The 14,406-nt window shown below is 43.7% G+C and overlaps 1 protein-coding gene across 1 annotated transcript in view; it reads right to left on the bottom strand.

Annotated features, from left to right (window-relative positions):
• Window positions 1–14,406, bottom strand: part of LOC135516417 (EH domain-binding protein 1-like protein 1) — a 66,509-nt gene that overhangs the window by 31,677 nt on the left and 20,426 nt on the right. Inside the window, exons 4-8 of the mRNA XM_064940718.1 lie at window positions 14,296–14,349; window positions 13,880–14,061; window positions 13,105–13,253; window positions 6,378–6,437; window positions 4,159–4,315 (exon numbers count right to left, since the gene is read on the bottom strand). Of these exons, the coding sequence (XP_064796790.1) occupies window positions 4,159–4,315; window positions 6,378–6,437; window positions 13,105–13,253; window positions 13,880–14,061; window positions 14,296–14,349 (602 nt within the window). The remainder of the gene's footprint in view (window positions 1–4,158; window positions 4,316–6,377; window positions 6,438–13,104; window positions 13,254–13,879; window positions 14,062–14,295; window positions 14,350–14,406) is intronic.

Genomic DNA, 14,406 nt, shown 5'->3' with positions numbered 1-14,406 from the left:
GGGAAAGCCAGGAATACTGTCTGCTCTTGGGCAGGACGGTGCAAGAGACACTAATTTCCTTGTTCTTTTCACTATCATGATAGACTGTGTCAACATCCTCTAAACGGACCATCAATAATTCTACATCTGTAGGTGACCTCTTAAACAGACTTAATATCTACTGACCAGTCTATTGCCTTCGTTTGCTCTGTGGTTGGCAATCCAGGAACTCTAGATACCCTTGGGGCAAGTTGTCATTATGTATGTATGCTTGGCACAACCTGGGCTTTGGGCCTTGGAACAGAGGGAAAACCAGGAAAAGTACTCTCACTTAGGCAAGATGTGACAAGTTCTACCATACGTTTCAACATCTCAAATACACCTTGTCTAAAGCAACTGATGGAGAAAGCCCTATAACTGTCTTCTCATCATGTGATCTCTCCCATAGCAGCTTCTTATCTACAGCCCAGCTTACAGTCTCAGCCCCTTCAGTCTTCTTTGGTTTCCTGGAGGCCAAACCAGGTACCCTTGTGCAAGTTGGTGCTAGATTCCCCTTACTTGGTTCCATTTGTTTTTCAAGCCTTTCTGTTTTGGGTTGTTGTACTGGTCTTTCTATTTTGGGTTGTTGTGCTGGTCTTTCTGTTTTGGGTTGTTGTGCTGGTCTTTCTGTTTTGGGTTGTTGTGCTGGTCTTTCTGTTTTGGGTTGTTGTGCTGGACTTTCTATTTTGGGTTGTTGTGCTGGACTTTCTGTTTTGGGTTGTTGTGCTGGTCTTTCTATTTTGGGTTGTTGTGCTGGTCTTTCTATTTTGGGTTGTTGTGCTGGTCTCTCTGTTTTGGGTTGTTGTGCTGGTCTTTCTATTTTGGGTTGTTGTGCTGGACTTTCTGTTTTGGGTTGTTGTGCTGGACTTTCTGTTTTGGGTTGTTGTGCTGGTCTTTCTATTTTGGGTTGTTGTGCTGGTCTTTCTGTTTTGGGTTGTTGTGCTGGACTTTCTGTTTTGGGTTGTTGTGCTGGTCTTTCTATTTTGGGTTGTTGTGCTGGTCTTTCTATTTTGGGTTGTTGTACTGGACTTTCTATTTTGGGTTGTTGTGCTGGTCTTTCTATTTTGGGTTGTTGTGCTGGTCTTTCTATTTTGGGTTGTTGTGCTGGACTTTCTATTTTGGGTTGTTGTGCTGGACTTTCTGTTTTGGGTTGTTGTGCTGGTCTTTCTGTTTTGGGTTGTTGTGCTGGTCTTTCTATTTTGGGTTGTTGTGCTGGTCTTTCTATTTTGGGTTGTTGTACTGGACTTTCTGTTTTGGGTTGTTGTGCTGGTCTTTCTATTTTGGGTTGTTGTGCTGGTCTTTCTATTTTGGGTTGTTGTGCTGGTCTCTCTGTTTTGGGTTGTTGTGCTGGTCTTTCTGTTTTGGGTGGTGGTGCTGAGGAGAATCCAGGAACACTGGCTACCCTTGGATAACTTAGCATCAGGGCAGCCATATGTTCCATTACTTTCTGGTCCTCATCCGATCTTTCAGGAGCAGTGGTGATTATTGGGGTTCCTTTCAGTGGCTTCTCCCATAATGGCCTTTTATTAATGGGCCATTCTTCGGGTCAAGCCTTAAGTCTGTTCTTAATCAACACGGCTGGGAAACCAGGAAAACTGCCCACTCTTGGACAAGATGGCAGCAAGGCAGCCATACTTTTAGTTCTAAAGGAACAGGGGACACCAAGGAAATATTCCAGAGAATGGTGCCAATGTAGTTCCCAAAACATGCTATTGTATTTAAATAACTAGTGGGAAAATACTTTAATATTTATTGACATGCAAACCTACATTAGTATTACATGTCTTCAGGACATGCTTATATCTTTTAGAACTAGTTTAATGAGAGTGACACATTGAGAAACATGGGTGTGATTGTGCACCATGCCACACCCCCAGTCCATGGGTACCACTTGTTATTTTGAAACCTCTTGAACATCTTGTACCCTCTTGTTCTTTTGGGAGAATCTTTAGGAGTGTCTTTCTTAGGGACCAAGTGTCAGACCCTTTTGGCAGCACGCTCTGATGCCCAATGGCTACCGCCACAATCGGTTCAGGCTCTGGTTTTGGCATAATGGTGTCCCTATCTACATGGACATCTTGATCAAGTGACTCATTGTTCTGTCATGTGACTTCATGGCTATGGGCTCAGGTAAGCCAGGCCCTTGCATGGGTGCAGAAGGAAGAGGTTGTTGGGGGTGTTGGAACTGGTAGTGCCCTGGTTGACCTCCCCTCTCCCTAACTCTTTGCTTTTTACAGTTATGGCATCTCAAAATATTGGAGCCCCAGAACAGAGGGTACCTCTGGGGCCAAAGGGTAAAAGAGGGGTCATGGTCTCAGCTCTGAGGGACAAACAAATCAAGGTCAGAGTTCAGAGCTCAAGGGTGGGGGAGCTTGTATCTCCATGGCAACAATGCAGACAAAAAAACAGGCAAGGTTGCCCATCTCAAGCACGGTCAGAGACCCTTCTATGGAGTGCTACTGTAAGAAGAGCTTTGCTAAGGATCTTACATGAATTCTTTGGCATGCTACCTGAGGTAGCATACTACTAGACTGCACACAGAGTAGCCTACCAGCAAGAAGCTAATCGTGTAAGACTATCCCTGGGTCAAGATGAGCAGTGATCTGATATGATATCAACAGTATTGCAGCTTGAGGAAACTTGACACACTATCGATCTGCCAACTGGAAACTTTTGGTTTCCAGTAGTTTTCAATGAATCACAAGGCAAGTCAGTTAAGAACAAATTCTTATTTACAATGACGGCCTACCGGGGGACAGTGGGTTAACTGCCTTGTTCAGGGGCAGAATGACAGATTTTTACCTTGTCAGCTTGTCACCTTGTCGGGTATTCGGTCCAGCGACCTTTCGGTTAGACGAATACGTTGTTACAGTGACCATGCATCCTGAGTGTGAAATAATATGTAGTTCTATCTTGTGCCACAGCGAACAAGTAGTTATAATTACAACTTTTATGAAACCTGCCATTCTTCCAACAATTTAGGAAAAACTCCTTCATACAGTTATCCATGAATGTATATCTATGTCACCATTAAAAACTAATAAGACACGTCTATAATGCCCCTGATATTCCATGATATGCTGTACCACAAATGTTTTAGGCCTACTTCAAGTTAGTAGGAAGGTGAAATTCACAAATTAAGGATAAATGAACACACTTCTTTTTCTTTCAAAGTGTCATCTTCCGTCGTTGTTTTACAAACTTCCATCATGCAAAGGTTAAAACCAATCCAGTCATTCCAAGCTGAAATAATGATCACCGCCACTAATAGCTGACAACAATCACCAAAACAATGTGCATGTCGGTATAAAGGGATCGGGAGACAGGCGCAGGAATGCGTAAAATGGGTTTTTATTTACGCAAATTACAGGTAACACGGGGATCGAAGACCAAACAAACACGTATACAAAACACATGGTTGAAATCTTTACAAGAGTGCGAGGAGTACCTCAAATAAATACACCGGGGTGAGACCCGTAATCATCTGCGCAATACATGTGGCCCGAACGCCAAAACAACACAGCACAGGTACTCACACGACCAACGGACATAGGAACAATAATCAACAGCCCAATGGAAACCAAAGGGCACATTTACACAATTACAATCGGGGAAATGGGGACCAGGTGTGCGTAATGACACAGTTCCAGAGGGATCCATGATAGCACGCTTCAATGGGACAGACAGACAGACAGCTAGCAACAATGACACGAAGCTGCCATGTGGGGAATCGTCAGAGGCTCGTTTCAGCTAGTTTCATCTTCTTCTTGATACCATGTCTTGTTTTGAGATGTTTTGATTGATTTAATTTCATTGCTAATATGGCTAAAATTCGCTAGCGAGCTAACCAATAACTGTAATTATGTATTTGAGAGACAACACGTGCTCATTGTGTAAATGTATTTATGTTTTCAATAAACATTGGAGATGAAATATAGTTTACACGTTGTCAACATTCCAAGCCAACCCCGTCTGTTTTGCCCCATAGTTGCGCACAGGTCGGATTTGTTGCTAAACAACCACAGGGTGGTTTTGTTGCTAAACAACCACAGGTCGGTTTTGTTGCTAAACAACCACAGGTCGGTATTGTTGCTAAACAACCAAACAGTCTATAGCTGTACAACCTTTGAATTTACTCACCCTGCCATTGCCTGGACAACCTCCACTCCAAACATTGAGAATGCCTCCTGCCTTCTCTCATGGACTGTTGTCCCAAAGGGCTTAGCCAATGGGTCAAGTGTGGATGTTGATGGGTCTGGCCTCTGACTGGCAATACTGATCATTGCAGCAGTGTGGTCTAGAGGGGATAACAGTGGAGGACATCATGAAGCTGAAGTCAACCCTGATGATACACCAGCTACAGTTGAAGTCGGAAGTTTACATACACCTTAGCCAAGTACATTTAAACTCTGTTTTTCACAATTCCTTACATTTAATCCAAGTAAAAATTCCCTGTCTTAGGTCAGTTAGGATCATCACTTCATCTTAAGAATGTGAAATGTCAGAATAATAGTAAGAGAGTGATATACTTCAGCTTTTATTTCTTTCATCACATTCCCAGTGGGTCAGAAGTTAACATTCACTCAATTAGTATTTGGTAGCATTGCCTTCAAATTGTTTAACTTGGATCAAACGTTTCGGGAAGCCTTCCACAAGCTTCCGATAATAAGTTGGGTGAATTTTGGCCCATTCCTCCTGACAAAGCTGGTGTAACTGAGTCAGGTTTGTAGGCCTCCTTGCTCACACACATTTTTTTCAGTTCTGCCCACAAATGTTCTATAGGTTTGAGGTCAGGGCTTTGTGATGGCCACTCCAATACCTTGACTTCATTGTCCTAAAGTCATTTTGCCACAACTTTGGAAGTATGCTTGGGGTCATTGTCCATTTGGAAGACCCATTTGCGACCAAGCTTAGGATTCCTGACTGATGTCTTGAGATGTTGCTTCAATATATCCACATAATTTTCCTACTTCATGATGCCATCTATTTGTGAAGTGCACCAGTCCCTCTTGCAGCAAAGCACGCACACAACATGATGCTGCACCCCCATGCTTCACGGGTGGGATAGTGTTTTTTCGGCTTGCAAGCCTCCCCATTTTTCCTCCAAACATAACAATGGTTATTATGGCCAAACAGTTCTATTTTTGTCCAGAGGACATTTCTCCAAAAAGTACGATATTTGTCCCCATGTGAAGTTGTAAACCGTAGTCTTGGTTTTTTATTAGCGGTTTTGGAGCAGTAGGTTCTTCCTTGCTGAACGGCCTATCAGTTTATGTCGATATAGGACTTGTTTTACTGTGGTTTTTGATACTTTTGTACCCGTTTCCTCCAGCATCTTCACAAGGTCCTTTGGTGTTGTTCTGGGAATGATTTGCACTTTTCGGCACCAAAGTACGTAATTTCCTGAGCGGTATGACGGCTGCGTGGTCCCATGGTCTTTATACTTGCGTACTATTGTTCATACAGATGAACGTGGTACCTTCAGGCATTTGGAAATTGCTCCCAAGGATGAAAGACTTGTGGAGGTCTACAATTGTTTTTCTGAGGTCTTGGATTTCTTTTGATTTTTCCATGATGTCAAGCAAAGAGGCACTGAGATTGAAGGTAGGCCTTGAAATACATCCACAGGTACACCTCCAATTGACTCAAATTATGTCAATTAGCCTATCAGAAGCTTCTAAAGCCATTAAATTATTTTCTGGAATTTTCCAAGCTGTTTAAAGGCACAGTCAATTTAGTGTATATAAACTTCTGGCCCACTGGAATTGTGATACAGTGAATTATAAGTGAAATAATCTGTCTGTAAACAATTGTTGGTCAAATTACTTGAGTCATGGACAAAGTAGATGTCCTAACCGACTTGCCAAAACTATAGTTTGATAACAAGAAATTTGTGGAGTAGTTGTAAAACGAGTTTTAATGACTCCAACCTAAGTGTATGTACACTTCCGACTTCAACTGTATTTTTTTAGGCAATATTGCCATCAATGGTTGCTGCAATATTTTTAGAAATCTTCCAATCAGAGCACAGATATTGGTATAGAAGATGAGTAAATAAATGGGGAAATTAAGTTTTAAGTTGATCTACGTTTCATATGAAATATATTATTAATGTCCACGTTGCTCATTGCTCACCATTGCTCCAGTGTCTCGTACCCCTATACGTTGCCAAGCAACATTGCTTAGCAATATGGCCACAAAAAAATTGCTAGTATATCATAGCCTTTTTAACAATGTGCCCTATAAATTTGAAGTTTTGAGCAAAGTTAAGCACACAGATCTCAAGTTAGGATTTGGCCCTGTTGTATAGATTGGGGATGTTCCTAAAAGGCATTGTGTTTGCATTAGGTCTTACTCACTGGGAGTTGTGGCAGTGCTGTATTCCTCCTCTGTCAGAGTGCTCAACTGCCTCTGAAACTCTAGAAGGGGACAGACAGGTACTGGTTAGACACGATTATCTGAACGAGAGAGTTGGCTTGGCAACCGGCTTGACACCTGTGATGTGACCGATGAATGAAGGAAACATATAATGCTAACATACAATTCTTACATTCAACTAGAATTTGCAAGAGACTGTTACAACCAAAACAACTAGCCAGGTCCCAGGTGTTCTCACACTGAGAAGGGAACACATGTTTTCATCATAACATTCTGTCATTTATTTCCCCCATTATTAAACGTAAGGACTTTGTCAGTGATTGCCTTCTCTGTCTGTTGCCTCAGGTGGTATACCTGTCTCTTGGACAGACAGGGGAGTAGTGACTGGTACTGGGAGGGGGGAATTGGGGACTTGAGTCTGAGTGGGCTGGCCAGGAGAGAGCCCTGGAATAGGAGCAGGATAGGGGGTGAGAGGAGAGGGTGATGGGGGAGTGCCGGAGGAGGGCAGAGAAAAAAATAGTAGGGCACAGGGAAGACAAGGAAGGAAAGGACAAGGGAGAAAAGAGTGAGTAGAGGAAAGAATTTGATTCATAAACGTATCAACCAGTTGAGATCATAGTATAATTTTGTAGACTGGTTAGACAAGCATTTGTCCAATGTCAATGCTGGGGGCTGAGTCTATCTTTGAGATCTATACCTGACTGGGGGACAGTGGCAGAAGCGGGATCTGCAGCACACAGAGAAGCACCAATAGCATCAGGGGAGGGACCAGGAGCGGGGTCACAACATGGGGCAACAGGTGAGGGGAGAGGAGAGGTGAGATGAGAGGGAGGTGAGGAGAGAGGGACGTAAGGAGAGAAGGAAGTGAGGGAAGGGGAGAGGGTGGTGAAGGGAGAGGGAGGAGAGGGGATAGGGAAGTGAGGGGAGGGGAGACTGCGACATGGGAGAAGGGGACACATCAAGGGAGAAGGACACGGAGGGACACAAAGCAGGATTACATGTTGCCATGCTCTGCTTTGTCTGCTCCAGGGGCACCAGCTCTACTGGCTCAGGGGGAGAGGGGTGCAGAAATTTGGCCTGGCTGGGCCAGAGGGGCCTGAGTTTTGGGCGGCCTCCATTCACTCTGCCAAGGAACTGTGAGGGAGGGATGAGCAGGGGTAGAACAGAGGGAGGGATGAGAAGGGGAAGAATGGGGGGAGGGATAAGCAGGGGTAGAACGGAGGGAGGGATGGGAAGGGGAAGAATGGGGGAGGGAAAGGTAACAAGGGATTAAAATAAGGCACAAGTTTGAGAAAAAGAGGAACAGGAGAGAGGATGTGAGGGAGAAATAGAAGGATGTGAGGGAGAAATAGAGGGATGTAAGGGAGAAATAGAAGGATGTGAGGGAGAAATAGAAGGACGTGAGGGAGAAATAGAGGGATGTGAGGGAGAAATAGAGGGATGTGAGGGAGAAATAGAGGGATGTGAGGGAGAAATAGAGGGATGTGAGGGAGAAATAGAGGGATGTGAGGGAGAAATAGAGGGATGTGAGGGAGAAATAGAGGGGTGTGAGGGAGAAATAGAGGGGTGTGAGGGAGAAATAGAGAAATAAAGGGGGTGAGGGAGAAATAGAGGGAGAAGAGGGAGAAAGAGGGATTGTATATGGGTGGTTAGAGAAGAAAAGGAATTAAGATTGGAATAAAGAAAGAGAAGGAGAGAGAGATACAATTGGAATAAAGAGAGAGAGAGAGATACAATTGGAATAAAGAGAGAGGAGAGATAAAATTGGAATAAAGAGGGAGAGAGAGATAAAATTGGAATAAAGAGGGAGAGAGAGATAAAATTGGAATAAAGAGAGAGAGAGAGAGAGATAAAATTGGAATAAAGAGAGAGAGAGAGAAAGAGATAAGATTGGAATAAAGAGAGAGAGAGATAAGATTTGAATAAAGAGAGAGATACAATTGGAATAAAGAGAGAGAGAGAGAGAGAAGATTGGAATAAAGAGAGAGAGAGAGAGATGAGATTGGAATTTAAAAAAAATACAACTACGGACAAATTCCTTGAAACTACGCCATCATTTTTCCCCATGCAGTACCTGTCTGTGGAATATCAGAGAAAGAGGGATGTGGAAGAACGGATGGGTAAGAGGAGAGAAGAGAGGTGGAGGAATGACTAGTGATGGAGGCTGAGAGGGGTCTTGATGGAGAGACGGTGGAGAGACCCGGAGCCATGTGGCCCTCAGAAAGACTGTCAGGGTCCAGACCCGGAGCCATGTGGCCCTCAGAAAGACTGTCAGGGTCCAGACCCGGAGCCATGTGGCCCTCAGAAAGACTGTCAGGGTCCAGACCCGGAGCCATGTGGCCCTCAGAAAGACTGTCAGGGTCCAGACCCGGAGCCATGTGGCCCTCAGAAAGACTGTCAGGGTCCAGACCCAGGGCCATGTGGCCCTCAGAAAGACTGTCAGGGTCCAGACCCGGAGCCATGTGGCCCTCAGAAAGACTGTCAGGGTCCAGACCCAGGGCCATGTGGCCCTCAGAAAGACTGTCAGGGTCCAGACTCGGAGCCATGTGGCCCTCAGAAAGACTGTCAGGGTCCAGACCCGGAGCCATGTGGCCCTCAGAAAGACTGTCAGGGTCCAGACCCGGAGCCATGTGGCCCTCAGAAAGACTGTCAGGGTCCAGACCCGGAGCCATGTGGCCCTCAGAAAGACTGTCAGGGTCCAGACCCGGGTCACTCTGGAAGCCAGTAAAATTGCAAGCATTAATTCAACTTCTAGGGAGTCAAATTGAACACTATTTTGGGGTTTATATGGTCCCAACCCTATTTTGTGTTAAAGGTACTCTGGTCATGGTGTTGATATTTTTGGAGTCAAAACGACACTAAATGGAGTAGACATCCAACTCTCAGAGAGTTTCTTAAATTTAACTCCAATTGCCATGTTACTGTTTTCCCTGTCGTTTTTCAACCAACTCTCTTGCCTTTTTACACTTTTCTGTGTTGTTTTTCATAAAAAATCAACTACAACAAAGTACATTTCTGTTTCACTTGACTTCCTTTGTGTTATAAGGGTGGTTTGCAATGTGATATCCAATCTGTGTTGGGTATCCATCACTTTTCCATCACTCACAACTTGCATTTAAAATGCCGGAGAGTAGGTTAGAATATATACTACAAGAAGACTACCACCACCAACAACTAACGGTTGCTATGAATCCAACCACTTAGAGATTTGATTAGTTTAGAAAAATGTACGTTTCTTATCCTTGTGGAGCTCAAGATAAAAAACAATCAATGCACATGCGAAAACAAAGATATTGAAACAAACCTGCAACAGAGCATGCTGGGAAATATGCCAACATCTGTGGATAACGTCATGGATTTACTAGTACTCCGACCAGTACGGAGAAAATACAGAAAATACATTGTCATTAAGCTTGGCTAAATGTTCTCAAAAAAAGAACATGCTTTCTCTTAAAACTAGCCTAAATAAAGTAAAGCACTCAACAACTAAACTACTCCACATATAAATCCAGCAAAGAAGCATTCCTCTAGTGTGTCCAAAAATCTCCCTGAACAGCCCTATTAACTGCGACCTCACTTCCCTAGCAACAGTCATGACAGGAAGTCAATGGACCAACGCCAGAAACCATAAAATATGTCACCGCTTTGATGAACAAATTCACTGCGAGTTAGGACAGTTGCTATGGAAATGAGGCAGTCGCCCCTGGCAACCTCGGCAATAAACTTTCAACGGCTAGCATTTCAGTCCGTGGAGAAAATAATTATTCCAGGCCTATGTATGTCTCAAGGTAATTCAGCACATTCAGGACATTCAGTTCATTCGTCCAGGAATCTGTCGACGTGTTTTTCTCAATCTTGCTGTGGCTAAACTGTTTTCAACAGCAGGGGGTGCCTCAGACCATAGACAGTTACATTATATAACAAGTCTGAGGCCCCTTTAATGTCTTCCCATGAGTCAGAATTCCCAAACAACAAATGCCGCTCTCAATTTCTCAGAACTCTCTCCTCTCTTTAAAGCAATCAACCTTTAATCATTTATCAAATGTCAAACAAATATTCTAACTGATGTACTAGTTAACGCTATGCACAGAATCAAACTTGTAGGTATTCACTCCTTAAATAAAAACTGCAAATGGACTATTTACTTATTACAATAGGTGTGGTCTATGATTCAAAGTCACAGTGATAAGACCGTGAGTCAGTCAGTCTGTTTGCCAGGACCTGAGCCAGCGGCGGGTTGGAAGATTTCTGGCAGTGCAGGTGGGTAGGAGCAGACAAAGGCTGGCACTTGGTAGGCATAGAGGGAGGGTCGTGCCGGGTGAGTGGTGCCCTCAGGGTCGGTGTTGAGTCGGGAGCAGGAGGCAGGGGCGGGAGGCGGGGCAGAGGGGTCGAGGGGTACGGGCAGAGGGGGGTGTGACAGGAGTGAGATGGTAGAGACAGTGCCAAATGAGCTACTTCAATCTATCTCACTGGCAGCTGGGTGAAAGAGATGAGGGCAGGGTGGGAGGAGAGATGATGGGCAGAAAGAGGGAGGCGGGGTCAGAGATGAGGGCGGGGCGGAAGGGGAGGTGATGGGCAGAAAGAGGGAGGTGGGGTCAGAGATTAGGGCGGGGTGGAAGTGAAGGTGATGGGCAGAAAGAGGGCGAGGGGGTGGAGGTGATGTGGTGGGAGAAGAGGTGATGGGGTGGGAGAAGAGGTGGAGCAGCAGATAGGAAGGAGGACAGATGCAGGAGAGAACAGAAGAGAAAGTAGAGACAAAGTGTTGTAGAGATATACAGATATCAAAGGGTTAGGGGTTAGGGTTAGGTGTTAGGGGTTATGGTTAGGGGTTAGGGTTAGGGGTTAGGAGTTAGGGTTAGGGTAAGGGTTAGGGTTAGGCTCAGGTGAAATGCAGTTGAAGAAGAGGGTTCCAGAGAAAAGAGAGGAGGGAAAATGAGAACAGCAGGGAAGGAGAAGTGAGAAAAGGAAAGAGGGGAAGAATGAAAGTAGATAAGAAATGGATAGGGATAGTACTCAGATACTCATCCCAGACTTTCAAACGGTACAGTTGCTCAAATAAATGTTCTCTCTCACTGTAACTCTTCATTATAAATGACTACATTAGGAATCCATATTGTGTAACAATAAAGATTAACACGTAACAGATTCCATCACTTCAAACAGTTATTGAAACGACTACTAATTTGTTTACTTACACTACCGTTCAAAAGGTTGGGGTCACTGAGAAATGTCCTTGTTTTTGAAAGAAAAGCATGTTTTAGTCTGTTAAAATAACATAAAATTGATAGGAAATACAGTGTAGACATTGTTACTGTTGGAAATGACTATTGTAGCTGGAAACTGCTGATTTTTAATGGAATATCTACATAGGTGTACAGAGGCCCATTATCAGCAACCATCACTCCTGTGTTCCAATGGCATGTTGTGTTAGCTAATCCAAGTTTATCATTTTAAAAGGCTAATTGATCATTAGAAAACCCTTTGGCCATTATGTTAGCACAGCTGAAAACTGTTGTTCTGATTAAAGAACCAATAAAACTGGTCTTCTTTAGACTAGTTGAGTATCTGGAGCATCAGTATTTGTGGGTTTGATTACAAGCTCAAAATGGCCAGTAACAAATAACTTTCTTCTTAAACTCGTCAGTCTATTCTTGTTCTGAGAAATGAAGGCTATTCCATGTCTATTCCACAGACACTGGACAGAGGAAGATTGGAAAAAGTGTTATGGACAGAGTATCTGATTTAATGATTTAACATGAGAATGTAATGAGGTATACAACTTCATTTGACACCTCATTGGCTAATATCCATTGGGTTTAATAAATATGATTAATCAAACCATACAAATGATGTGAATAGTTTGATGATCAATATTTAGATAAATGCTTATAACACATAAATATTAACATTTCAAATGAGGGATGGGATGTTATATAGGAGGAGAGGGGATAGGACCAGAGCCAGGGAAAAGATCCAATCAGGATTCATAGGAGGCGGGAGCAGGGGCAGAAACAGGAAGTTACTTGTGGGCTCTGGGTCAATCACAGGCCTCCATGCCTGATCACATATTCTTCTCGTGGGTGCTTTCAGAGTTGAAGGAAGGGAAGAAAGGAAAAGAAGGAAGGAAGGAAAAGAAGGAAGGAAGGAAGGAAGTAAGGAAGTAAGGAAGGAAGTAAGGAAGTAAGGAAGGAAGGAAGGAAGGAAGGGGAAAATATTAAAGAAAAGAAAAGGAAGGAAAGGATATTGATTTATTATGGAAAGGGAAGCTTGGCGTGGAAAGAGATTTGTTTGGCATTCATACATTCGAAAGGGAAAATGTATAGGAGGGCATTTGTGAGTTCCTACTGGGCAACCGTAGTTGAGACATTACGTGTGAGGCTGGAGAGTGGAGCAATGTGCCATGCAGGTGTATTGAGCAATGTTTTCAAACATTAAACACTTCAAATCTGTCACACCTCCGAAGGATGGCAAACATATGCAAAGTGAGCATCTCCTATGGCAGTTTTGTTTACCTGTGAGATGGAGTGGATAAGTGGGCTTTTGTTTTCCGGTGTGCATGCAGGGTTAGTACTGTACAAAGCTACTGTGTTTATCAGTGTCAAGACCAGAGCATTTTGTGTGTCTCAGTCTCATACACATTCTTCTCCGTCTTGACTCGATCCTGGAATGCGAGAGCGGATGACTTGTCATTTGTGTCGAGACCCATACCTGTGACGGGAGTGGCGGGGCCCATGCCGGCTCCGATGCTGACCCTCCTCTCACCCTCCTCCTCGTCACTATCGTTGAAGTCGTCCAGGTTGCCGATGTCACTCTGCTTCAGGCTCATCAGACTGGCCAGACTCTGCATGTCCTCATCTCTGTTGGATTACAAAGGAAGAAGCCTTGTATTATAACTCTCCCAGAAACAGTAATACTGTCTAATTGACTGTATATGACTAATCACTAAACACCATTAACTGACTATAACATTACAGGTCAGTAATAAACTCAAAAGGTTATACGCCATCACAAAGCTTTGTTTTTTTAACGGTAAAGCTTTGTTTTTTTAACGGTGAGCTTTGTTTTTTTAACGGTAAGCTTAGTTGAGAGACAGTTGACTCAAGGCCTTTTCTACTTCACATAATGTGGTAAACCATTTAGAATCTCAATCTCTGTCTACTTGAAATAATACGGTAAGCATTTTAGTAGCCGAGGGACTCGACATAATACGGTAAGCATTTTAGTAGCCAAGGGACTCGACATAATACAGTAAGCATTTTAGTAGCCGAGGGACTCAACATAATACGGTAAGCATTTTAGTAGCCAAGGGACTCGACATAATACAGTAAGCATTTTAGTAGCCGAGGGACTCGACACAATACGGTAAGCATTTTAGTAGCCAAGGGACTCGACATAATACGGTAAGCATTTTAGTAGCTGAGGGACTCGACATAATACGGTAAGCCTGTGATAAGCATGACTGATTAGATAAATGGCAACTCACGTGGCCTTGCCCTCTTTGAGGAAGACGCAGGTCAAGGTCAGTTTGAGTGTGGCCTCCACCACCTTCACAGACAGGGGCTTGGGCTTCAGCGTCAGGTCGTACTGGGCAGGGGTGGCGCTGGCAAACTTCTTCATGTTGACGTCCACCGATGCCAGCACCTTCCTGTGGCCCTTGTTAGTCTCCTGGGAGGCAAAGGTCAGGGGTTAACTCAGGCTTTCCTGCTGATGCTGTTTAAATCCAATACTTTGGTATATCCAAGAGGATTTTTTCCCCCTAAACTGTATTAAGGCTTAAAGCCAGGAAATGTTTTTGTTGCAGGCACTTTAAACACTCCATGTACTGTATGTGTGTTTGACTCAACATTCTAATTGATAGAAACATCTATTCATTCCACCACATCAGACAAGAAGACTCACATTCTCAATGATGAATGTCCAGTCCTTATCTTCAAATTCATCTGCAGTCGGGTCCTAAAAGAAGAGCGATTCTGAGAATAAGGAAACATGTTTTGTCCATCCAAACACAGA

This window comes from Oncorhynchus masou, chromosome 27 (genome assembly GCF_036934945.1).
Source record: "Oncorhynchus masou masou isolate Uvic2021 chromosome 27, UVic_Omas_1.1, whole genome shotgun sequence".
Taxonomy (NCBI): Eukaryota; Metazoa; Chordata; class Actinopteri; order Salmoniformes; family Salmonidae; genus Oncorhynchus; species Oncorhynchus masou.
This window is presented reverse-complemented; position numbering and strand designations above follow the sequence as displayed.